This window comes from Callorhinus ursinus, unplaced genomic scaffold (assembly GCF_003265705.2).
Source record: "Callorhinus ursinus isolate GAN/ISIS: 27379988/994484 unplaced genomic scaffold, GSC_fseal_2.0 scaffold19, whole genome shotgun sequence".
Lineage (NCBI taxonomy): Eukaryota > Metazoa > Chordata > Mammalia > Carnivora > Otariidae > Callorhinus > Callorhinus ursinus.
The window spans coordinates 10,822,756-10,849,382 of NW_027397081.1; the positions used below are offsets into that span (position 1 = coordinate 10,822,756).

Consider the following 26,627-nt stretch of genomic DNA (forward strand, 5'->3'; position numbering starts at 1 on the left):
AAGACAAACAAATGCAATTCAAAAATGGGCAAAGGACTTGAACAGACATTTCTCCAAAGATGCCAATAAGCATATGAAAAGATGCTCAACATGAGCCATTTGGAAAATGCAAATCAAAATCATAATGAGATACCCCTTCACACACATGAGGATAGCTGTTACAAAACAAAACAAAAATGGAAAATAACAAGTGTTTGGAGAGGATGGAGGTGGAGAAATTAAAACCCTCGTGCATTGCTGGTGGGAATGTAAAATGGTGCACCTGCCGTGGAAAACAATTTGGCAGTTCCCCAAAAAGTTAAAGACAGAATTACCAGATGACCCAGCAATTCTACTTCTAGGAATATACCCAAAAGAGCTGGAAACAGGTACTCAAACGTTTGTACACGAATGTCGAATGTTCATGGCAGCACTATTCATAAGAGCCAAAAGGTGGATACAACTCAAATGTCCACCAAAGGAAAAATGGATAAAATATACAAAGTGCAATATTACTCAGTCATTAAAAGGAATGAAGTACTGATAGATGCTACAACTTGGATGAAACTTGAAAACATTATACTAAGTAAAAGAAGCCAGACACAAAAGGTCACATATTGTATGATTCCACTTATATGGAATACCTAATAAGTCAATGGAGAGACAGCAGATCTGTGCTGCCAGAGGCTGGGCAAAGGAAGGAATAGGGAGTAACTGCTTCGTGGATATGGGTTTTCTTTTGGGGTTTTGAAAATGTTTTTACAACTACACAGAGGTCACAATATTGTGAATATATATACTAAGTGTCACTGGACAGGATACTTTAAAATAGTTAATTTGGGGGCACCTGGATGGCTCAGTCAGTTAAGCGTCTGACTCTTATTTCCGCTCAGGTCATGATCTCAGGGTCGTGAGACTGAGCCCCGTGTTGGGCTCCATGCTAAGTGTGGAGCCTGCTTAAGATTCTCTTTCCTAGGGCGCCTCGGTGGCTCAGTCAGTTAAGTGACTGAGTCTTGGTTTTGGCTTAGGTCATGATCTCAGGGTCGTAAGATCAAGCCCTACATTGGGCTCTGCACTCAGCACGGAGTCTGCTAAAGATTCTCTCTCTCCCTCCCGCCCATGCTCTCTCTCTCTCAATCTCTCTCTCTCTCAAATAAATAAATCTTTAAAAAAAAAAAAAAAGATTCTCTCTTTCCCTCTGACTCTGCTCCTCCCCCCCGCTTGTGCTCTTTCTAAAAATAAAATAAAACTAAATGGTTAATTTTATATTATGTGAATTTCACTTCAATTGAATGAAATCAAGAGAGATTTGTGCTTGCACATGCATACACACACACACACACACACACACACACACACACACACACACACCAAAAAAGAAAAAGGACAGCAGGGAAGTACTAACCTGGATAAGAGTATTAGAGAAAAAATATTTGTTTGGGATAACTTAAGTTTAAACTGACCACCAGCCATCATGCAGCATGCTGCCAGCACGTACTCAGATCTTTTTTTTTTTTAAAGATTTATTTATTTATTTATTTATTTATTTGAGAGAGAGAGAGAGACACCATGCTCGTGTGGGCAGAGGGGGAGGGAAAGAGAGAATCCTCAAGCAGACTCCCCGCTGAGTGCGGAGTCCGATGTGGGGCTCGATCCCAGGACACCTGAGCCAAAACCAAGAGTTGGACACTTAACCCACAGAGCCACCCAGGTGTGCCTGCCTACTCATGCAGATCTTTAATTTGGCTTTCTCTGTCTGGTATTTTGACCTCCCTTTTTATGTAGAAAGCCTGGATAGTGGGAATGGTGTTACGTAGCATAGATCCCACCACACGTTAGCCTCTGAGTAAATCTCAACTTTCCAGGGCTTCAATTTCCACATCTGGAAAATAAAGTAAACCACAAACTTTGGCGGCACTAGTATGATCATCAAATGAAGTAACACGTTCAGGATTTGTTAGTAAAATGAAAACAATATAGAAATGTCGAATATTGTGACCTGCCTGTCCAACAAAACTCGTCTAGAGATTGGGAGAAAACTACCTGCGCTATGGTTTTGGTGGGATCACTTACTAGCTGTATCACTGGGCAACTTCTACTTCTTCCTCACACTAAATTTAACTTCGCAAGGTGGCTCTGTGGTGGGTTCAAGGAGAGCATCCCTTAAAGCACATCATACGTCATCAAGTGGCAGTTGAGAAGTTTGGTTTTATTTTTTAAATATTTTATTAACTTATTTGCTTAAGAGAGAGAGCGAGCGAGCATGAGCGGGGGGAGGAGCAGAGGGAGGGAGAAGCAGGGAGCCCGATGCAGGACTCAGTCCCAGGACCCCGGGATCCTACCCGAGCCGAAGGCAGATGCTTAACCAACTGAGCCACCCAGGTCCCTGAAAAGGCTGGTTTTAGAAAGGCACATGTCGGGGCACTTGGATGGCTCAGTCGTTAAGCGTCTGCCTTCAGCTCAGGTCATGATCCCAAGGTCCTGGGATCGAATCCTGCATCGGGCTCCCTGCTCAGCGGGAGGCCTGCTTCTCCCTCTCCCGCTTCCCCCTGTCTGTGTTCCCTCTCACTGTCTCTCTCTCTCTGTCAAATAAATAAATAAAATCTTTGAAAAAAAGAAAGACACATGTTCCAGGTAGAAAGTGGGAGTGGCTCGAAGTCCCAGCCCTGCTACTTAAGCATTTGAGCTTGAGTAAGTAAGCCATTTCCCATCTGCAACATGGAGGCCAACAGACTTCGATTTCAAATCTCATATTAGGCCCTTATAAGCTCTATTAGAGCTGAGTCTGAGTGTCCTCATCAGTCATAAGACATAATAATTCATACTTTGCAGAATTTTTGTAAATATACAGAATGCACCGAAAAGTGCTTTGGGCCATACCTGGCACATGGCAGATACCATTATTACAGGCAGATATTCCCAGGCCTGTGGCAAAAGTCACTATGCAGCACATGGTTAGAGCCAAGGATGCGGATATGCAAGTACTACTGTTTAACCAGCATTTGCAAATAGAGGAGGGGAAGTCATTTGCAAGTCGGGATTCCAGATGCAGATTTGGAAGAAGTTAGTAAAAGGAACACAACAGCCAAGAAAGCTAACAGGTTAGCCCCTAAATGAGAAGACAGGCAGAAGAACCAGAATAATACAGGTCCCAAATGTCCAAGGGAGGGAGTTCAGGAAGTAAGGCAGCTGTACAGTGAGGGTACTAACAGGTCACTGTGTAAGAACTCCTTCTATACCCTCAAGTTGCAAGATGAGGAGGAGAAACTCAAACATCTTTTCCAGGGCTAATTTTCCTAAGAAAGTTGTAAAATAATGTAGCCAATTCGGAAGTGAGGGCCAACTACAGTACTTTTGTCTATGATAAGACTGTGTGGCAAACGATTTGTTTTTAGGAAAGTTTTTGGAAAGTTTTTGGTTTTATTGTTTTTGTTTTTAGTTTTTAAAGAAAAAGCAGAACAATTGAAAGTAGGTAGGAATAAAGTCAAATGCCAAGATAAACATCAACCAAACAGGGGCGATGAGGAATCATCACATACAAAAGCATGAAACTGGGGCTTGAGTATCTGGGGCCTCTGTAAGGCCACAGATTTCACCAGAAGGTGGTTAATCCCTGGTCACCTCCAAGAGATCAGTTTCATTCTCAAGAGACAAATACTGAAAGCCTACTATTGGCAAGGCTCTCGTCGGGTGGCCCGGGGAATGCTGACCACATACAAACAGTCACTGCCCTACAATCTAACCTTCTGCTGCCTGGTCAGCCTCTCTGCATGCCTCCAGGCAATCAGCCCTCTACTAGCTGGAGCCTACACTGGTCCCCCACACCACCTCCTAACCGGGTTCTTGCCCTGAGGCTGCTGCCATAAGCTCTGAGGGGCAACCTGGGAACCTATCTGCCTCAGTCTGGGGGCTGTGCCTCCTATCAGCCAAGAGCAAATCTTGCAAGGGTCTATGTTTCCCAAGTTTTCCACAGTGAGTTGAAATTAAAATATAATTGAGAAAACACTTAAGAAACAGATGGATTTAGAAAATTCTGGTCAAAAAATAAACAAAAGGAAGGTGCTGGGTGAGGTCAACAGCTGGGCAGGGCAGAAGTCGATGTTGTTTTTGTTTTGTTGGAGGACTGGGGACACCTGTGCATAGCTAAAGGGAAAGTGGGAATTCTGCACTGTAGGACAGAGTTTCTCAAAGGCATCACCCAGGGATGTTATCCAAAGGCAAGCTGCGATTCAATAGGTCCAGGGTGGAGGCCCAAACCGTGGTGCGTTGATTTGTGGAGCCTGTTTAGTTCCTTGGTATAAATACTCCCACCATGATGATTTCAAGCTACCAACATGAGGTCACTGGACACAGAGTTGGGAAGAGATGCCACATTCAGCTGGAAAGGCAATACAAGCTGGCTCTAGCACACCCAAATCTCTATGTTTCCAACAGCTCCTGGGTGATGCAGATGCTGCTGGTCCATGGACCATATTTTGAGTCTCAAGAGAACAGAAGACAACGAAGGTGTCTGGGGCTTAGGCCAGAATAAAGGAAATGCAAGATAATTGAGACGAGCGAGGAGAGACATCACTTAGCTCAGGGTTTCTCGAGCTCAGCGCTATTGACATTTGGGGCCAGATAACTGTTTTGGGGGCCTATCCTGTACAGCATTCCTGGCTTCCACCCACTGAGGCCAGTACATCCTCCTCCAGCAATCACAATCCAAAAGCTCTCCAGACACCACGGATCTAGAGTCATCTCTAAGAAATAAAGGAAGAAGGGAAGGGTGGTGCCTCTTACACCGAGAGAAAAGAGATAATTAAGAGGAAAAACAAAAGGAAAAAACATAAGACATCTCCTTACAAAAACAAAAACCACCCCATCTCTTGATCGCAGCAGGCTCAGCCAAGTAGAAAAGAAACTATGTATTTAGAAAGAATGCAGGGAGGACGGAGTTTAAAACATCAGGAGAGTTCTGGAGGGTCAAAGAAAGTTTCTGACCTAAGACAATGGGTCCACTGACTAAGAAGTAGGATCAAGGCTATCTTGGGCTCTTAGACTCGGAATAGCTTGGGTTCAATCCTAGCTGTACCATTTACTAGGTGGGTCATCTTGGGCAAATTGTTTAGCAAATATAAGCCTTCCTATATGAAAACTTCATGGAGTTGTTGTAAGTCCTGAGATAACACGGGTTACGTTCTGAGCACAGGGTCTGGCATATACTCCATGCTCAATTAACGTTAGCTCCTACTATTACCAGCATCATTATTTTCCTTAAAAAACATCTGCTTCACTTGGCTCCTGCTTACATTTCTTCGATGAAATATAACACATGGAAAGATCTTGCCTGGAGAGGCGTTACTTGTCAGTGCTTTTTACAAATATTGTACTCATTGTGTGAGCAGAAACTGTTTGCAGCTGAAGAGGCATTAAAGTTGTGAGAGCCAACCAAGCACTGACTGGCTGATGTTCCAAAAATCACAACTAACGAGACAAGATAAACGCGAATGAAAAGCCAATAAATCAAGAGAAAGCAAAAAGGACGTTAAATTTTCACTGAAACTGGCAGGTTCTCATAGGGCTCCAGTTAGCGTCAGGAACATGTGATGAATCCTCAGGCAGCTGCCAAGGATGACAGGTTTATAAGAACCAACCTGACTTCAAGTTGTTTATCCTACAGTAACAGTAAATGTTGCTGCTGGTTTTTATCTAAGTCAAGAGCTGATTAAAACACAGAAACCTGTCTGTAAGAAATCTCTGTAGATGTTCGAATTATCTGTCTGCAGTGTGGGGTGTTTAGCGATATCACAAAGCACCTTCTTTCAGACTCTAGGACATCCTGAGAACATATTCCAAGGGTGCCGCATTTTTCTCACTAAAATTCTTGGGAGGCTATAAAGGGTTCTGTCTGTCCCGTGCACAACTGACCAATAAGGGAAGGGCAGCATTCTAGGTTTTAAATAGCTTCTGAGTGTCAGGGGAGGATAGCTCTTCTCAACCAGAACAATTAAAGACCCTTTAAGGGAAATGCAGAGTGCTTCAGAGAAGCTGAAATAGAGTCCGTTCTAACATGAAACTCATCAAGATGAGGAAGTTATTAAAATCTTTCCTCTGTGATGTGAAACGTACTTTCCCTAGATAAGATTCCTTCAACCTAGCCTGCTAATTTCAAGCATTTTCCTTAGCAAAAACAAAAGGGGCAAACATTATCAAGCATTCCAAGCTTATCGGCTGCCTGTATGGGGCGAATCACTGGGAAGAACAGTGAATGTCATCACTCTGCAGGTGGCCAGGAGTCAGGGTACTCCAGCCAGCCACAGCCAACCGAGTTCCAGGTTTTCCCAAAATAGCTATGACTTACATACAAGTGCTCATCAAACACCTCACATACAAACCCTCAGAGTGCTGAGAGAGTGGTCACTACTCAAACTGTGGCAGAGGTAAACCAAGATGCTGTTGATGACCAGGCACATGGTCCCCGAACAAATTTAAATATGACCTACTCTCCCTTAAAATAGCCTCTTCTCTAAATCAACACAACTATCTCAAAACTCGGATTTTTCCCACCTGTTTTGAAGTCACTGTCCTAAAAACAAATAGAAATGACCATAAAACCAGAGAAAATCCTGCCTCAGATTCCAAAAGGTATTTGTGAACACCTAACCACAGCATCTCCATTAGAAATCAGCGGAACGTGAAGTACCATCCATGTTACTTTCATTTTGGAGCCCAGGACCTGGAGGAGATTAAAAAGGAAATGTGTTCACTATACACCACGTGTCTCCTGTGAGCAGGAAAAGAATAAACAGGCACAAAAGGTTTCCCACGTGGAGGTATCTGACAGCTTTGTATGATAAATATTTTTATGAAATTCCTCATTTCCAGACTCTCATTGGAATACTTGGCACGGGTCTCCCATTCGGTCTCGAAAAAGCACGGCAGTTGAGGGGTGAGGAGGTGGTGTTAAGTTATAACTTTCCAAAGTAACATTAGAAGACATTCTCAAATTGCCCACTTACCAAGTTTCTACACACGGCATTATCAGCCCTTTGATTTTCTCCCAAACCAGTGTTTCACTCTCACCAACTTAGCCCAGAAATCCTTGTATTGATTTCAATCTTCTTAGATAATAGGAACAGGAAGGCACTTATGAGAATACCTTCTATTCATCGCGCTGTTCCTCCTCCCTCCTTAAAAATCTACTGATGAATGCACCGGGCAGGCTGCTCGCAGTTTATTTAAAAAAGAAAGAAAGAAAAGAAAAAAGGAGCGGGGGTGCTGAGGTAAGGGAAGGTAGGGAGTGGTAAACAGGACCCCTGGTCTTTCACAAGGTGTTGATCAATCCCGGCTTTAAGTCAGGTAAGTTCGGTCTGCTTTAGACACTTTAAAACAGTACTGCCATAAAAGGGACTTAAAACTAAAAACCACAAAACCCACCTAAGCTGCCCTCTTTGGAAGTTTCTCACGCAGGTCAGGGCCCAAGACCGCTCCCCCTAAAGATCCCTGATGCACACCACCCCACGTCCTGCCCTTTATAGCTGGCTCTCCAAAATACCTACTGCCCCCGAACTTCAGCTCGCCCGGGATCCGAGCCTTGCATGGACCTCAGCCCCCTCCCAGGCCCACCGCCCTCGCCCCCGCCCAGCCAGCCCCGGCGCCCTCCGCAGCCCCCTCCCGCTCCACGCCCCGCAGCCCCGCAGCCCCGCAGGCCCGCCAGGGCCCCGCGCCGCTCCGGCCCGCGCCCCGCAGCCCCCTCCCCTCCCGAGACCCCGAGCCACCCCCGGCCCCCGCTCGCCGCCGCGGGGCCCACCGAGCCGTGTCGGTCGGCTGCTCCGGCCGTGTCGTCCTGTTGCAGCTCCGCAGTCATGGCCGAGGCGCCCCTCGGCGGATCATCCGGCTCCCGCCGCCGCCGCCAGCCCAGCCTCGCAGAGGGAGGAGAAGGTGGAGGCGGAGGAGGAGAAAAAGGAGGAGGAGGAGGAGGAGGCCCCGCCCCGCCCTCCGCCCCGTTCGGGCCCCGCCTCCGCCCCCGAGCGCGCCGGAGGCTCAGCCCACACGCCCCGCCCCCGGCCTGCGCGCGCACGCAAGGCGCGCGGCCGAGGGCCGAGGGGCTCTGCGTGCTCCCGCCCACGCCGGGCTCTGAACCGGCGCGGGTCACGTGACCCCAGGCCCCGCCCACGGCTAACGGTCAGTGGCACCGCCCCCGGGCGTTTGCGTTCCGAGCTGTTGGCGCCCAGGAAATGGTCCTGGGAAGCGCGGAAGCGGCTCCCCCAAGTCCGCCTCTCGGCGCTCTGCCCTCAGAACCCACTCATCTGTAGGACTCGCTGCCGCCTCAAGCCAGCCCACAGAAGAGCTAAAACTGCTCTCCACCTGGGAACCTGTCTGGGGACCGCGCACTGTAAGGTTTCCCACCTGGCCGCGCCGCCGCTCGGAAGCCCGGGGACAGGAAGGACTACTGTCGTCTTCAGGGACAGGCGGAGGCAGCGCGCCGCGGTCTCTAACCAGACGGGCCGGACCCTCTAAGCAGGGATGCCCAGCGTGGTACCCGAACACCCCCGGGCACGGGGAGCAGCAATTGCCCAGTTGTCCCATTTTCGGTTTTCTGCGGTTCCAAGCACAGTTCTGTCCTATTTCGTTAAGTTTGAGCCAGATGCGATGACGGCGTGTTAAGAGCTAAGATGACCGCCCCCCACCACATCTGAAATTGTATTTTCAACAATTGGGTGGAAATTTTAGCTACTAACCGTGTTTCACATTTATTCACATGTATCACAGCAATCCAGTTGGCACCCTTTGTCCCCAATGTATGTGGAGGCCGGGTGTGGAGGAGCCTTTTTAGGGGTAGGGTTATACCATTTTCCGGGTCCAGGGTCCCTGGCAGCACCTTGAGTGTGACTTTGATATGGAGGGTGGCCTTTCCTGTGCTCCTGGCATTGTTGTCCGTGTGATTGTGATGTTTCACCTGCAGGGCTTTCTAGTCTGCGTGTGAGCACAGCTTGTAGCACCAGGAAACAGGTACAGCGCGGGTGCAGCTCCCCTGGGGGGAGACGTGGCTACTCTCCGGAGCCTGGGCCATGACTCCTGCTACTTCTTTCCTACCTGGAGACACAGAGATGCCCCTTTTCCTGGCAGGTAAACCCGCAGAGTGATCAGAATCTTCCACATTCAACAGGTTGACTGTATGTGCGTCTGATGGTTGCAGGGCTTTTATGTTTATGTCTTTGCCTTTTTTTTTTTTTTTTGAGTAGTCAAAAGCTGTGCTCGTGGCCTCAATTCAGGGGTCATTGCAAAACAAGTTGATTTCTCAGTCTGGCTTATTTACAGCGTTGCATACTTCTAAATTACTAGAAAGTTCTATTTCTGTGTGTCTTTACCGTGTCTCGGGCCACTCTTGTTTGTCTTTGCACATTCATTTCAGGGAAGTGCTTATTTAATGTGAGTAAATGGGGTGGAAACCTGTAACTTAACCCGTGAAAATTTCCTGAAAAGGCCGCCAGAGACTACTTATACCCATATTTCTGCAACAGATATATACAGGCCATTTGATAAATATAGGCGCCTGAATTTTGATTAAGCCTCTTTCTGCTATGTGGTTCTAAACAGAGCTCCAGATCTAATAGATTTGATAAAATCAGTTTGAGGGCTCTAGATCTCATAAATCCTCTTAGCCTCCTTGAGTTTAACTACCACCTGATCTTGGACACGGTAATCAGCTAGAAACACCCTGTCCAACCAGAGTATTTCATGAACAATCTACGTCAGTGCTTGGCCATCAGTTGGCAAGTTTCATGGTGATCAAATATCAAAAGTGGACATCATGGAACATGTGCTGTCGCCATAGAAAATCCCTTCTTATTCCTCCTTAAAACCCGTACATGAAGGCTCCAGAATAATTACATTATTAGCTGATAATCATTTCAAGAATGTTCAGGAAAATAAATAATATTAATAAGGAATAACTGACATATTTAAAAAGGGAATAGTTTTCAGAGTATTTCCTGATGAAGAAATTGAATTTTTTTTTCTTTTTCTGGAAACTTTTTGTCCCCATGCTAAGTTTCTTTTTCTGAGTCAATGAATTTATATTTTTGCTCCTGATTTACTCACACCCAAAATATAGTTTGTATTACAGTAAACTGATCCCATTTCAGTGTTATTGAATACTTGTGTGGAGCTTGTGTGGGATAAATGACAATGAAGAGAAAGCGTTAGGAAAAGAATAAAGGGCAAAGAAGGATATGTATACTTCTGTTCTCTGCCTCACTCTGTAACTAGTGCTTGCCACTGGCTTTGGAGCTTCTGGATCTGAAAGCTGAAGGCTGAGGCTGATGGACAGGTATGACTGTTCTTTGAGCTATGGATTCCTTTCCAGGAATGATGGAGTCAGAAATGTCCTTATATAAGGGCCGGCTTCTTAGCAGTAGGAAAATGGCCTTTCTCACTATTTAGGAAAGAATATGGATGTTTCTGTTATAACCCCTAGATTAAAGAATTAGATGATATACAAGGTTAAATTATAGGTGTTAATAAAGTGTTTCAGAAAAGGTTCCCTTTGGCTACTTGAAAAGTAAATGCATTTCTAGCCTTCCTGAAATGTATACTGTAGGCAAATGTAGTTTGTGGAGAATCAAAACAACTTTCACTAAAGTGAGTGAGTGAGTTCATTTCCATTTTAGAGGTATTTGGCCTTGGTATTCAAAATAACAACCTCCTGTCCCCTTCTTTTTGTTTCTCTGGAAAATATAAACAAATACTGAAACAACAACAACAACAACAAACCCTCTTAAAAGCTGTTTTCTTCAGAATTCATAAAAACCTTTAACTCGTGGGAGTCAGTTTTCCTTTTATAAGAAGGTGAAAATAACTTTAGCCTCCAGATTGAAAGGTGATAATAAAATAGAGAACCAGAAATAAGCCCATTTCTTCAAACTTGATTTTTGACAGCATCGTAGACCAGTGGGCATAGGACAGATTTTTAACAAATGGTGCTCAGACAGCTAGTTTTCCATATAAAAAAATTAATTTTGGACTCTTACATCATAAATAGAAATCAGTTTTAGGTGGATTAAAGACTTGAATGTAAAAAAGCAAAATTGAAAAATTTTAAAACAATTGGAGAATATATTTTGAGGACAAGGGTACTTTCTTAAATCAGATGCAAAAAGTACACTCCATAGAAGAAAAGATCGATAACTTCAATTATGTTAAAATTAAGAATTTCTCTTCATCCGGGCACCTGGGTGGCTCAGTCATTAAGCATCTGCCTTTGGCTCAGGTCATGGTCCCAGGGTCCTGGGATCGAGCCCCGCATCGGGCTCCCTGCTCCGCGGGAAGCATGCTTCTCCCTCTCCCACTCCCCCTGCTTGTGTTCCCTCTCTCGCTGTGTCTCTCTCTGTCAAATAAATAAATAAAATCTTTAAAAAAAAAAAAAAAAGATTCTCTCTTTATCAACAGGTACCATTAAAAAAAATGAAAATATCCACAAACTGGGAGAAAATATTTGCAACACATATGTGTAACTGGTAACATTTTAGTATCTAGAACAAAATTTCCAAACTTTGGCACTGGTACCATACTGGGGCAGATAATTCCTTGTTTTGGGGGCTGTCCTGCGCATTGTAGGATGTTTAGCATCATCTCTGGCCTCTCACTACTAGATGCCAGTAGCTCTCCACTACCCACCCATAACCATCAAAAATGTCTCCAGACATTGCCAAATGTTTCTTAAATAGCAAATTCTCTTCCAGTTGAGAACCACCGATCTAAACTAGGTGAAAAACCCTTACGAAAGAGTGCAAACGAAGAAAGAGCCAAAGGCTTCTGTAGGTACTTCACAGATAAGGAAACCCAAGCATATGAAAAGATTCTAAACTCACCGATAATCAGGAACACAGGAATGAAAACCACAAAGATGCCATGTCATGCATACAATTGACAAAAATTTTAAGATACCACAATAAAAGTGTTGGCAAGAACATGGAGCAACGGGAGAACACCTATACACTGTTTGGTAGTGTAAATTAGCACAACCACTTTGGAAAACAGTTTGACATCAAGTACTGAAATTTGAAGTTGTGCATGCCTCACAGCCAGCACTCCCTAAGAAATATCCTAGAAAAATTCTTAAACATGGTCACCAGGACATACATACAGAAATGTTCGTAACACTTTTAATAGCAGATGAAATGGGGATCAACCTAAATATATCAACAGTAAAATTAATTTTTTGTGTCATCAATTCAATGGAAATGTATACGGCAGTTAAAATGAATGAATTATAGCCGTGCAATATCATGGATGAATCTCAGGAACATAGTGTTGTAGGGTAAACAACAAATCACAGAAGATGGCCTACAAGATGATTCCATTTGTACAAATTATAAAAATTGTCAAATAATATATTGTCTAGGAAGATAGACGCATGGTTAAACTACTACTAAGAGCCTGAATGTTATAAACACAAAATCTGGATTAGAAGCTCTGAGGGAAAGGAAGGGGAAGGGAGGGGAGGAGAAGGGACATATAGGGGAATTTACAGATATTGGTAATGCTCTATTTTCATAAATCAAATGGTAGATATACGAGGGTTCATCATATCATTTTACATACATTTTATTAACTACTTAATAAAACATTGAAAGAACATTATTCTAAAATTAAGATCAAAAGCATACAATCTTCACTCTCTAATAATGTTTCTGTGCCCTCCAAAAATACAGAAAAACACAAGTCTCCGTAGTTTACAAAGATTACTCTTTTATGCTGGGTGATGCATGAGGCAGAGATTTAACATTCTGTCCTAAAAAGTAGAAATTATAATTTGACTATCTTCAAGATAAATGAAAAATATTACCATTTCATTTTAAGCAAAGTGTGCCCCAAATCCAGATTTTAGGTGATGCCCAATGAGTTAGAAAGTCATTTTATAAAACATTTTCCCTTTTAGCTTCTAGATTTGGGGAAAGACTTCTGTGTCAAAGTTGGGGCCTCCTACAAGAAACCAGGAATATGCTTTAAGATAAAAGCCAGAAAGCTACCCAGGAAAAGCAAATAGAAACTTGTATAATGCAGCAAGTACTGGAGCATAAATTGGAACTTAAGGTGACTTAATTTTTCACTCAGGACACCACTGAAGTGAAAAATCGTTCTCAAAATATCAGAATTTGAAAAAATAGATGAGGCAAGAGTAGCTAATACAAACTTGCCTTCAGAAATGCAAATGTTTTTACTGATCTGATACTTGACTCCGGAAGAAAAGACAACATTTTTAGAGGAAGTAATAACTTTACTGAGCATTTATAGGCTAGGTGGTGTTCTGAGATCTTTGCATTTATGAACTCATCCTCACAATACCCTATGAAGTAAGTGCTACTATTATTAATACCTCGTTTACAAATGAGGAAACCACTACAGAAAGGTTAAATACTTTGCCCAAGATTTTTCCACTAATAAAGACAGAGCCATGATTCTAAGCTAAGCAGTAGCTTTCTTTCTATAGGCCAAGGTAAAAAAATAAGACTCAAGATGAATAACTAGAAGAAACAGCCCGTAAAGATTTCTCAGAGGAGGTGCCATTTGAACAGTTGACAAACACAGAGGAAGCTGAGTAAGACAATGGGAGTCTTGGCGCTCTTTCAAAGACTAGTTATAGGTGGAGTAACACAGGTCCCAGTTTGCCTGGGGCAGTTACAGTTTACCCCTGTTTTCCCAGCATTGATTATTAGTAGCTTCCCCTTTCTCAAACTTCTAGGTTTGGATGATAAATTGTATGGTCATTTTACTTACGGAGTTTATCTTGAGTGTAAGCAATTCCTAGAGAATCCCACCATAGTACATCCCAAATTTGGTCTTTGAGGTATAGCTAAAATGCAAATCTCCAGCCAAGTCTGATAAGTATGCCTCATTAACAAGAATCGGTTAATCTGTTTCAAGAACTCAGCCAGGGGGAATAGAGGGCACCCCACTGAAAGTGCCTGGGATCACTGCCTTGAGTCCCATGCCCTTAAGGGACTGTAGCTTTTTCAGTTTTGTAAGCCAACTTCTATGGCCTTTAAGGCCTACAGGTGCCTGAGAGCCATCCCTGGAGAGTTGGAGACAATGTAGAGTTAAAAGGAGGGAAAATCTTTGATGGTCTCTGCCAGAGGGGCAGAAGTTGAATGGGGGTTTTCCATCCCCTTGGGAGAAAAGAGTTTAGAGTTTCGGACCTGGGATGTTGAAGGTAAGAACTTTAAAATTCTGAAACAGTTGTTTGTTGTAGTATTTATTGTCTCCTCTACTTCTCCAGAGTAACAAGAAACTTAAAACCAAAGGAACAGGGTGCTGAATAGATCATCTGGACTCTTCAGCCATTTTTGTGAGGAACTACAACCCTATAGAGGGGGTGTCAGTTGCTTTAAGGAGTACAGGTAAGTGTTGCGTTCCCCGAGCAGGCTATTCAGAGAGTTGGTCTGTCCATGCAAAACAGAGTGCTCTAGTACCAAGGAGTAAAAAAGATTTAGAAAAGTACTTAGCTTAAAATTATTAGTCGTGTTATTTGAAGTAGAGGATTCCCAACTTTTATTCCTACCTCATGAAAAGATAAGAAGTGATCCCAATAATTATTGTTGTATGTTAAATCTCATCATTTCATTGGCAAGACAAAGAGAATGGGACAATGGCAAAACCAACACTGACTTGATCGTGGTGAGTAGGTCCATGATCTGGTTATAAGCTCATTGTGAGAACACGATGAAAATATTTTCAACATTATGAAGTGACACTTAAATAGGTTTTGATTTTTACAAAAACTAAATCTGCATTGCTCAAACTGGATAGGATAAAGAGCCCCTTTTCTATCACTCTGTGACATTACCAAGTAAGCCTAGGTGTTCAGAACAGATTCTAAAGATTCCTGGGGTGAGGCTTCTTGAAACCAAAGTTACCAGAAGTGATATTTTTGTTTCTTTTCTTGGCTAGGAATTCATTCTCAGTATTTAACCATACTAGAAAAGCTATGACATAACTTTTGGCTTTTCCACCCATGTACATACATTAGTTAGGAATCTCTGTGTTGGTTATCATAAAAACGAAAAATCTGGGGGCACCTGGGTGGCTCAGTCAGTTAAGCGTCTGACTCTTGATTTAATCTCAGTCTTGATCTTGGGGTCCTAGGTTTGGGCCTCACATTGGGCTCCATGCTGGGTGTGGAGCCTACTTAAAAAAATAAAACATTAAGGGCCCCTGGGTGGCTCAGTTGGTTGAGTGTCCGACTCTTGATTTCAGCTCAGGTCATGACCTCAGTGTCTTGAAATCAAGCCCCGTGTTGGGCTCTGCACTCCGAAGGGAGTCTGCTGAAGAGTCTCTCTCTCTCTTCCTTTCCCTTTGCCCCTCCCCCTGCAACGCTCGCACGCTCTCTCTTTTTCTAAAGTAAATAAATCTTAAAAAAAAAGAGAGAACACAGAAGAGAGGTCTGACAAGGGGTGTGTGCCTCAGTTTTGCAGCTTTACTCAGGCAACAGGCCATAGTCACAGCATGACAGGAGGTGGTGGAAGTGCTGATAGAAAACCAAGCAGGCTTCTGGCCTGAGAAACCACAAACTAGAGGTTAGGACAAATATGCTCACCCAAAAGCAAGGAGGGAATTTGAAAAGGAGAGAGGTAGAGAAAAGGATCCCTAGGTTTTTGTGCAGATTCTACCCCAGTCTCTGGCTGACCCTTCTACTATAGACACAAAGCACCTCAAAAAGGATAAAAGAAATCAGATGAGCTCTGAGCGGTTGCCTACATCCAAAAGAGACCGTTTGCAGTTTGAGTCTCATCAAATTAATTCACTTCTAAAGCACAAAAACATCAACATTCATTGGAGGAAGATTTTACACACACACACACACACACACACACACACACTCTCTCTCTCTACCCTTTAGACATAACAGAATTCAGAATCTCAGTAAAATATAATATGCAGGATATAATCCAAAATTACTTTGATAGATAAAGAACCAGGAAGATATGACCCATTATCAAGGGAAGAGACAGAGACCAGATCAAGATATTAGAATTAATCAGACAAGAACATTAAAGCATCTATGATAACTATACTCTGTGGAGTAAAGGAAAACATACTCGTAATAAATGAAAAAACAGTAAAACCTCAACAGATAGTTATAAAATATAAACAAGAGCAAAATAAAAAAATTTCAAAAGTAAGCAGTATCTGAAATTATAAAGTCATTGAATTGGCTTCATAGTAGGGTACACATTGTGTAAGGGGAAAACTGTAACATTGTCTTACGGTGTGTGTCTGTTTAGATGTAATGCATCTGACAACAAGCATAAATAATGACAGGGCTAATAAATGGAACCAAATGATTGCAGAATTACTACATTTTATGGGAAAGTACAGTAGTAACTCTAAAAGTAGACTGTGAGGAGTTAAGAATGTTTATTTTAATTCCTAGCGTCACCACTAAGTAAATTGTGCAGAAAGTATGGCTAAAATGCTAATAGGTAATCTTGGATATTAAAAACCAAAAAATCCAAAAGTAGGCAGAGGGGCGCCTGGGTGGCTCAGTCATTAATTGTCTGCCTTCAGCTCAGGTCATGATCCCAGGGTCCTAGAATCAAGCCCCACATCCGGCTCCCTGCTTGGTGGGAGCCTGCTTCTGCCTGCTACTCTACCTACTTGTGATGTCTTCTCTCTGCTTCATATAAATAAATAAATCTTTTTAAAAAAAAAAAAAGGCAGAAAAGGAGGAATAAAAAAACAGGAGAATATAGAAAACAAACAATAAAATGGGAGATTTAAATCCAACTGTATCAATAACTACTTTAAATATTAGTGGGTCAAATATTTCAATTAAAAAGCAGAAATTAACAAAACAGAATTAAAAGGAAGACCCAGGTATGCTATATGCAAGAGATGCACTTTAAATATAAAGACACATGTAGGCTGAAGGAGAAGATATACCATGTGCCATGGACTGAATGTTTCTGTCTCCCCCAAACTCATATATTGAAATCTTAACCTCCCAATGTGATGGTATTAGGAGGTGAGACCTTCTGGGGGTGATTAGGTCATGAGGGTGGAGCCCTCCTGATGGAATTAGTGCCCTATAAAAGACCCCAGAGGGCTTCCTAGTCCTCTTTCCATTATGTGAGGATAAAAAAAGTCGGCAGTCTGCAACCCAGAAGAGATCCCTCACCAGAACTTGACTGTGCCGGCACCCCGATCTTAGACTTCCAGCCTCTAGAACTGTGAGAAATAAGTTTGTGTTGTTTATAAGCCACCCAGTCTATGGTATTCTGTTATTGCAGTCCAAACAAAGACACCGTGTAAGCAGTTAACACAGAAAGGCTGGAGTGGTATCCAGTGGTATTAGTATCAGACAAAATAGACCCGTGAAAAAGAGTACTATCAGAAACAAAGAAGGTCATTTTATAACGGCAAAAGCATTGATTCATCAAGAAGACATAATAATCATAAGTGCGTATTTGCCTAATAACAGAGCTTCAAAAATACATGAAGCAAAAATTGAAAGAATAAAAAAGAAGAAACAGACAATTCCACAATAGTAGTAGGAGATTTTAACATCCCACAGGAAGTGGTCCATCAAGGGGCAGAAAAAAACAATGAAAATATAATCTGAACAACACTATCGACCACCTTGATCTAATTGATACAGAATGTTACAACTAACAATAGCAGAATACACATTCCTTTCAAGTATACGTGGTGCTTTTGCAATGAATCATATGCCAACCCATAAAACACCTCTCATTCAAAATAAAATTATCAAAATCATAGAATATGTGCCTTGACCATAACAAAATCAAATTAAAAATCAAGAAAAATGCATATGGTCCCCAACTTTTGATGATTCCACTTATGATTTTTCAACCTTATGATGGTGTGAAAATGATACACATTCATTAGAAACTATACTTTGAATTTTGATCTTTTCCTGGGCTAGTGCTATGCAATATGATTCTCTCTCATGATGCTGGGCAGCAGGCGTAAGCCCCAGCTCCCAACAGATCTCAAGGGTCAACAACTGATCCACTTATAATCACTTTGTACCCATACGACCATTCTGGCTTTCACTTTCAGTATAGTATTCAATAAATTGTATGAGATATTAAACACTTTATTATAAACCAGGCTTTGTGTTAGATGATTCTCTCCTACCGTAGGCTAATATACGTGTTCTGAGCACATCTAAAGTCAGCTAGGTGAAGCTATGATGTTTGGGAGGTTAGGTGTATTACAAGCATTTTCCACTTAATTGTATTTTCAACTTATGATATAACCCCATCATAAGTCGAGGAAGATCTATACAGTATCTATAAAAACATCCCAAATTTTAAAATAAACAACTTCTAAATAATCTATGGGGCAAGAAAATCACAAGAGAAATTAGAAAATATTTAGAGCAGAAAAGTAATGATGGGACACTCGAGTGGCTCAGTCAGTTAAGCATCTGCCTTCAGCTCAGGTCATGACCCAGGGTCCTGGGATCGAGTTCCGCATCAGGCTCCTTGCTCAGCGGGGAACCTGCTTCTCCCTCTGCCTGTCACTCTCCCTGCTTGTTCTCTCTCTTTGACAAATAAATACATAAAATCTTAAAAAAAAAACAGAAAAGTAATGAATATACAACATATCAAAATTTGTGCAATGCCACTAACCCAGTGCTTAGAGGAAATGTATGGTTTTATTTTATTTTTTTATTTGAGTGTAGTTGACACACAATGTTACATTAGTTTCACATGTACAACATAATGATGCAAAGAAATTTATACATTATGCTACGTTCACCACAAATGTGGCTACCATCTGTCCCCATACCTCAGTATTACATCATTAGCTATATTCCTTATACAGTCACCTAGTCATTCCATAACCGGAAGCCTGTACCTCCCACTCCCCGTCACCTGTTCTGCCCAACCCTCCACCCCCCACCCGTCTGGCACCCATCCATTTGTTCTCTGCATTCATAGGTCTGGTTCTGAAAAGGCTACATACTGTATGGTTCTACCTTTAGGACATTCTAGAAAAGGCGGAACTTTCTAACATTAAAATCCTATATGGTTTTTAGTAATACTGTTTATAACTTTTCAGAGGGGAAGGACCAAGGCTTTATTTATTTCCACTCTTAGGAAGAAAGTAGGGAAGCTACCCCTTAAAGAGTCACTGAGTCCCTGGGAACCTCGGGTGTTCCTAGGGACCAAGAGTTTGGAGAAGCAAGAGTCAAGAAACAAGCAGGGAGGAATTTGCTGACAGTTGCAAGCAGAGTAGAAATAGATTAGACAGGGTGGTGTTGGGGAACCTGAAGAGGAATGTTTAGAGCAAAGAAGGGAGACTAGTGAATAGAGGCGTGGCATAACTCTGAAGTCCTGGAAACGTGCACAGTGGAGTAAAACACCCGGGAGTTGGCTGGAGCTCTCCGGGGCTGTGGGTGCAGTGACTGCCACAAGGCGGCGCTCTGACGACATCTACTTTGGTTTCCACTGTGCTTTTCATTGTCCCCCTCTTCTCTCTCAGGCTTCAAGGGCTCTAACTAGAGGTCTGTCACACTCCAGCCATAGTCAGCCAGCCTATTATTAGTGCCAAGCCTTCCGCCTGGAGCAATGACAGTGTAAATTTCAGCAATGGCAGAAGGGGCACAAATACAGCTGTTGTGCATTTTAGAATAATTGCTACAGGCCATTTGGAGACTGCTTTATAATAATGGCACTTATACAGACTTATACAATATTTCCCTTTTCTGTTTTATTCCCCCCCTCAACACTTTGCAACATGAGTTTGTTAATCCACTCATCTCATGAGTCTACAATTATTGTCTCCCTAATTTTATTTGATTTTACTTTATTTTATTTATTTTTTAAAGCAACAGGCATTTATTTGGGCAATTAGAATTGCAAGTCAGAAAACAACAGATTCAGGTAGAAACCTGGGTCCTGTCTGCTCCCCAGTTTTACAAAGGAAGGTACCATCCAGCCCTTCCATACCCTGTTCCTTCTGCTAAGAGCTCCGCTCTCCCTGCCCTCACCTAATTGACCGTCTTTTCCCAACACAAAAGCCATTTGTGAAAAACCTCTCCTCACCCGACCCAAGTCTGCCTCTTGTTTTTGCTTCCATTGTTCCCTGTTCACTCACCGGCTAGCTCGTGTTCATCTCATTGCATTCTAAATGGGTCTTATCTATCACCTCTGTTCCAAGTTCCTTGAACTTTCTTATATTACCCAGTGTCAGCCACAATTCCCCACATAGTGAGCAGATGAATGGATAAATAAAGCAAGCTCTAACAGATCAAAGCCCTTGCCCCATCTTAAGTCCATAGCAGGGTTGGAAATATCCAGAAATTTAGACCCGAACCAGAATATCTTTCACCTGCTGTGGTTGACCGTGGCCTCTCCACAGAAGAGTTGTTTTGTTTTGTTTTTCTTCTTTTAAGATTTTATTTATTTATTTCACAGAGAGAGACACAGCGAGAGAGGGAACACAAGCAGGCAGAGTGGGAGAGGGAGAAGCAGGCTTCCCGCCGAGCAGGGAGCCTGATGCGGGGCTTGATCCCAGGACCCTGGGATCATGACCTGAGCCAAAGGCAGATGCTTAACGACTGAGCCACCCAGGTGCCCCTCCACAGAAGAGTTCTAAATGGGCCTACATGGAGAGGTCCTGTGTCCTGCATTGAGCCACAGATCAGGGAAGATTCCCAGAGCTGGCACAGCAAGACTTCAAGGCCCATCACCTGTGCAGAAGGCCTGGACAGCACGGACCACTGAGTCAGACTACCTGCCTTCCATTGCAGTTGAAGCCGTGTCCTGGAGCTAATGTAGTCAGAGGCATGAAAAGCAGCAGCAAACCTGTGATTCCATGTTCCTCTAGTTTTGGGGGCACATCTCACTCCAGGTAACTGTGAGACCCCTGAATTTGAGTCAGCCTCTGAGAGAATCAGAGAGGCATGAACTACCTGTGTCTGTGTCCCACATTTATCCTTTGCACTGCTGGCTGGCTGGTTCTGGAGCAAACCAAATAAAAGCAGTCTCGCTCTGAAGATCCCACCCATCCTGTGTGAGTTGGTGGTGGAAGAACAGCATATTGGGTTGGGTATGGTTGTGAAAAAGCTCGTCCTTTTTGGTGTCCTCTTTCTTGCATAAACCAAGCTTCTTTTCTGCCCACTTGTCAATTCTTCCCTCCCTCTCTTTGCTCCATCCTTCTCACAAATTTAGTGAGTACTAAGTAGGTGCCAAGCTCTGTGCTGGAGATACAGAGATGAATAAGGCACAGTGCTCTACCCTCAGGGAATTCACAGGATTCTGGAAGAAATAGGGAAGTAAACAAATAGTCTAATTAAAAAAAAAAAGTCATAATATACTTGAAAAAATGCTATCATATAGGAGGTCTCTATGAGGCCCCGGAGGTTCAGGGAGTGGGCCACGGCACACTAGCAGATGTTCAGCAGCCAGCTGGTGGGAGGAGCCCTCCTGATTGGTAGCGTTTGCTGATTTCTAAGTGTGGCAGACCTTCCCATCATGGCTGATTTCAAGCTACTAACCGGATGTCGCTGAACACAGAGTTGGGAAGGTCAACACACAGTCGGCTTTTTTGTTGCAGTAAGAGCCAGCTCCAGTATTCAACCATGATTTCACCTTCTAAGACCCTGAGCAGAGAATCCATTCAAGTTGTGCCTGGGTTTCTGACCTACAGAACCATGAGCTCATAAATGAGTTTTGGTTGAAGCTGCCAAGTATGTGGTAATTTGTTATGTTGCCATAGAAAACTAAACAGAGCCTGTTATACGGATGTCAAAACTAACGCTTAGAAATGGTAAGCAATTTGACCAAGGCCATGAGCCATCTAGCAAGTGATGGAGCAGGGAGGGAAAATGAAATGTCAGACTCAAAAGCCTGGAAACTAACGCCCGTGTTCTTTGACTTCCCATAGAAAACCATGTCACATAGCCATGAAGGGCCAGAGTCATGGGGGGTACTATTCCTCTGTTTGTTTATTCATGCATTCATTTTTAAGGACCAGAAAAAAATGTGCGTTATGATTAAAAATGAAATTCTGAGCCAGAAGAAAATCAAATGTTGAGTGTGGCTTTGGACTTTGAAGTACCCCCAGTAGTTACCTTGATATTTATTTCAGAGGATAATGCTATGGAGTAAAAGAAATTTCATATGCGACTCTACTCATTAAATATTTGATTTCGGCTGGAGCATCCATTTCTACTTTTCTCCTCCAGCCTGACCAGATGTGCTCAGAAAATCTGGTTTCCCCCGAATATGTACATCTGTCAAAATTCCTGTCAATTTTAGCACAACTGCCAAGGGAGTGAACAAAGAGAGTTAGCGATTAACTTCAAAGAACTTTGTGGGAGAGGAATAAAGATATTTAAGGTCTATTTTGTGAACTAATTGCATTTGCATATTTATGGGATTTACTGATATAGCGGTAATTAAAAACTATTTAGTAGTCTTAAAGGACACATAACTCAGTCGCTGTTTGCATAATAAACACTTCCTTATTATGTTTGCATAATAAACCCTCTCCCCGCCTTCTTCTAAAAGACATTGGTCCAGCTAAGAGGTGTCATATCTTACTTGGAAATGATGGAGAAACAAAGTATAAGGGCTCATGGGAATGTGGAGAGGGGGCTACTGAAAGGAATACATCTCTAGGTACTCAGTTGTAGGCCCGACCTAAACTGTGTTCAGGAAACAGCAGATTTAAACTTCAGATTAATAAGTCTTTCTTTTCCCAGCTGATATTTAAGAAGCCTGAATGCTGAGCTCCTGGCAATTTCAATTTTTTTATTTTAATACACTGATCTGCTTGAAGGGCCTGAATGGGGTTCATCTCACATTCATCCTTCCTAAAGAGCTAAGAGTGGGGTAGTGGGGGTGAGATCCTCGAGTAATGGATTATAAGAAACAATGTGAGTTAAAAAGTACTGTATTAAGGAGAACAGACAGTTTTCATGAAAAACTAAAGGTTGAACAGTGAAGAGATACCAAATCTAAAGGCACTGAGTAAACAAACTACATCCAGACAGGACAGTAAGTTAGGAAAAAGAAATATCTGAGCCATCTGGTGATGCAGAGCAGGGCGATCAAGAAAGATCAGGAAGCATCTGTATAGAAACTATTTTGAAGACCAGTCACTCACACAGAACCTTTCCCATCTTGGCAGAATTCATCAGCCAGTTAAGAGCTGTAATGGGCAGGATCACCAGACTGTTGTTAAATTAGCTAATGAAAGTCGTAATGTACCTGTATTACACATCATTAGCAATGGCCTTCCAGTAACAGATGGATATATGAGGAAGGGAGAAGAAAAGGGAGGGGAAGCATGTCCCAGAAGGTTTGACTTAGAGCCATGGCTTACTGAAATGCGTGGCAAGAATATAATGTCGATCATCATCTCGATTAAACCTTTGCATAAAGGCAAGCTTCCACGTTGCCTTCCCATAAAAAGTGCGGTGCACATGGATATGCTGCCTGTAGCTTGCCTTTCTCCCGATGGACAGGCCTGGGACATTGGTGGCCAGATCAATCCTTGGTGATCTTCTCTCTTAATAAAGCCCCATTTATCTGGCCACCCTCTCTAAAGGATATTTCTCAAACTTTTCATAACTTTGTATCAAATTTCCTCTACCAGATTACATTTTTTTCTGAAATATTTTCAAATACACAGCAAGGTTGGAAGAATAGTAGAATGAACCCCCCCACCACCAAATGAGAATAAACTGCCAACATGATGCTCTGTCACCTGTGAGTACTCAGTGTGTGATTCTTACAAACAAGAACCTCGCATGATCTCAATTCCATCAAAATCAGGGAATTAGCATTGCTACATCATTACCATCTAATCTACAGGCCCCAGTTTGAGTTTTATGAATTCTCCCCAAGATGTTCTTTGTAACAACAGGATCCAAGCCAGAATCACACGTTGCACTGAGTCATCATGTCTCTTTAATCTGCTTTTTTGTGTGATATAGTTTCTCAGTCTTTCCTTAACTTTCATAACCTTGACACTCTTGAAGATGATATGCCTATTTTGTAGAATGTCCCACGGTATGGGGTTATCTGGTGTTTCCTCCTGGATAGATTCAAGTTTTGAATTTTTTGCAGGATGATAGCAGAAATGCAGCTGTGTCTTCTCAATTCCTCCTGTCTCATGGCACACAACTCCCATGATTGGTAATGTTAATTTTCATTGTTTGATTAAGGTGTTGTCTGCCAGATTTCTCCATGGAAAGTTGTGTGTGTGTGTGTGTTTTTTTAATCATTGTGATTAATGAGTATCTTGTGTAAGTGTCCTGTTTTTCATCAAACTTTCACCAACTAGTTTTTATCAGACATTGATGTTTCTTGAGTGAATAATTACTATGAAGATTCTAGCATTCCTTCCACATTTATTAGTTGGCATTCTTTTTTTTTTTTTTTTAAAGATTTTATTTGAGAGAGTGAGAGAGAGAGCAGGAGACGGGGCAGGGTCTGAGGGAGAAGCAAACTCCCTGCTGAGCAGGGAGCCTGATGCGGGACTCGATCCTGGGACTCCGGGATCATGACCTGAGCCGAAGGCAGTCGCTTAACCAACTGAGCCAGCCAGGCGCCCTTATTAGTTGGCATTCTAACTTGAGGAAAAGCCTTCTCTTCTTGCCATTCATTTGTTTAAATCAGCATGGACTTGTGGATTAGTAGTTTATTTAGTGGGTTATAATTCTTCACCATCATTATTGATTTTGATGCTGGAATTGTCCCAGATTTGGCAAGTGGGAGACCCTTCAGGCTGCTTATGTCCTTTGCCCATGTCCCTATTATTCGTTTTAGCACTTCTTTACTTTGTGATGCAACGAGATGTTCTAGGCTCTTCTTACACTTCTCCTGTCCATCCCTGAAATCAGTCATTTCTCCATTTCCTCCTTTTAGGTAGGTATGTTATTTAGAAACTAAGCTCTGGGTATTGGGTATACTCATTGCTACTGGGGTGTCCCTCTCCCCAGACCCACTGGTGGACAGAGCTAGGGATGTATGTTTGTAAGGACATGTTTACACACACATTTCCATCTGTGTTTATTTCCCTTTTTAGCAACATGTATTGAGAACCATGAGTTCATGCTGATACCTACAAAACCAACTCAACACCACGGGCTTGTCCTAGTTTTGTCCATTTCCATATTTGTAACTCCTGTCACCAACAGGACACCAATCGGGCTACATTTTATAGGTAGATGAAAATTAAGACGAGAGCTTCATAGATTCTAAACAAAGGGACTGAATAGGAGAAGAGGGATCAGGTATGTACTTTTCCCCCTCAGTTTGCTCCTTGAAACTCATCTCAATCCTGTGCCTCTACAGTAAAAAGCAGACAGACGCTGGAAATGGTATGGAATTTAGTTTTTGTTTCTAGAGCATCTAGGGTTCTACCAATGGCAGATAGAGTTATATAGAATCATGCCTCTTTTTCCTTAATAATAAAGAGCGGATGGATACTCAAGCAAAAAGTGAAAGAAAAATCTTATCGAATGATGTTAAACTTTAGTAACTCTCATCTTCAATAAGCCTGGAAGCATCCTCTCATATGTAGTTACTTTCTGAACTGTACGCCATGACAATTGAAGATGCACTCCCATTTATCAAAAATCGATGTTTCTTTTAATTAAAGGGGCTTAGGAAAAACAAAAAGCACTTTTCCCACTGTATTGTTAGCAGTGGTTCTTCATTAGACAATACCAGGTTTCCATTAGCTTTGTGTAATTCCAGAGTCCAATAGCCACTGTCAAATGCTGAAGATGTAGCTGCATAAGTCTGATTTAGAACAGCTATTTAGAACTCAATTATTAATGAAATTAGTGTCCTGAATGTCAGCAAGAGCACTGCCTTAGGTAAAGACTGTAAAGGAAATCATATTAGTGTGGAATTTCCTCTCCTTAGGGGCTCCTCTTAGATTACATTATTCACTTAGCTATCTCCTGTCAGGGAAATTGAAATGTTGGCCATGATCTGATCCTGGGGCAGAACCAAATGGAGAAGTTAAGGGGTATCGCAGTGGTATCGATTCCAAAACATTTGTGTGGTGCTGGCATTGCCTTTGGTCCTGTTTAGTGTTTACAAAATAGCACCAGCAAGGACAGCATCCACTGGCCAAGAGAGAAGAATGGAGTGAAGAGGAGCCCCTTTAGGAAAAACTGAGTGGCAGTCCATCCGATAGGCAAGCTTACATGTCTTCCCTTGGGCCGTGCCTGGGGACACGGGCAGGTGCCATGGTTCCTCTGTGGCCCTTCGTCCTGGTGGCTGCCTCAGGTGGGTCCTTTCAATGATTTTATTTTAGGCGTTGAATGTTACCTCTTAGAAGCTAGAGACAATATTTTTCTACCTTGTGCTGTATAAGTCCTTACAGGTGTTCGTTTTTATTTATCCTCTGTAAAATGCCAGTCCTGCAAAGCTACGTGGAGCCCAGTGATCTGTTATGTCTTTGCTCTCACAATTACAGAAACATATATACAAGCAGAGTCACACAGTGGGGCTTTTTACACACAGCTGAAAATATGCTCTGAAATGTTCTAATTGTTTGATAAATCTCTGCTTCTCTAGAAATCAAGCTCTCTTTGTGGCACTTTACGCCGATAGTTTGGGGCATTCTTTTTTAGATTTGCTTTTATGTCTGAATAACAGATTTTTATT

At 42.5% G+C, this 26,627-nt stretch overlaps 2 protein-coding genes across 11 annotated transcripts in view; one reads left to right on the forward strand and one right to left on the reverse strand.

The window, feature by feature from the left end:
- Positions 1-8,835, reverse strand: part of USP28 (ubiquitin specific peptidase 28) — a 60,731-nt gene extending 51,896 nt beyond the window's left edge. For 2 of the 6 annotated variants that reach the window (XM_025893778.2, XM_025893777.2), the window contains exon 1: positions 7,772-7,934. In XM_025893778.2, the coding sequence (XP_025749563.1) occupies positions 7,772-7,828 (57 nt within the window). In that variant the 5' untranslated portion in view covers positions 7,829-7,934. Of the gene's footprint in view, positions 1-7,771; positions 7,936-8,702 lie in introns of those variants that run through there. The other 4 variants (XM_025893781.2, XM_025893780.2, XM_025893779.2 and 1 more) reach the window with 3 other exon arrangements.
- A 121-nt stretch (positions 8,836-8,956) lies between these two features.
- The window catches only part of HTR3B (5-hydroxytryptamine receptor 3B), a 50,237-nt gene continuing 32,566 nt past the window's right edge, over positions 8,957-26,627 (forward strand). For 4 of the 5 annotated variants that reach the window (XM_073903773.1, XM_073903772.1, XM_073903776.1 and 1 more), the window contains exons 1-2: positions 8,957-9,090; positions 14,243-14,363. The gene's annotated coding sequence lies outside the window, so the exon portion shown is untranslated. Of the gene's footprint in view, positions 9,091-14,242; positions 14,364-20,411; positions 20,848-26,627 lie in introns of all 5 variants that reach the window. The other variant, XM_073903774.1, reaches the window with a different exon arrangement.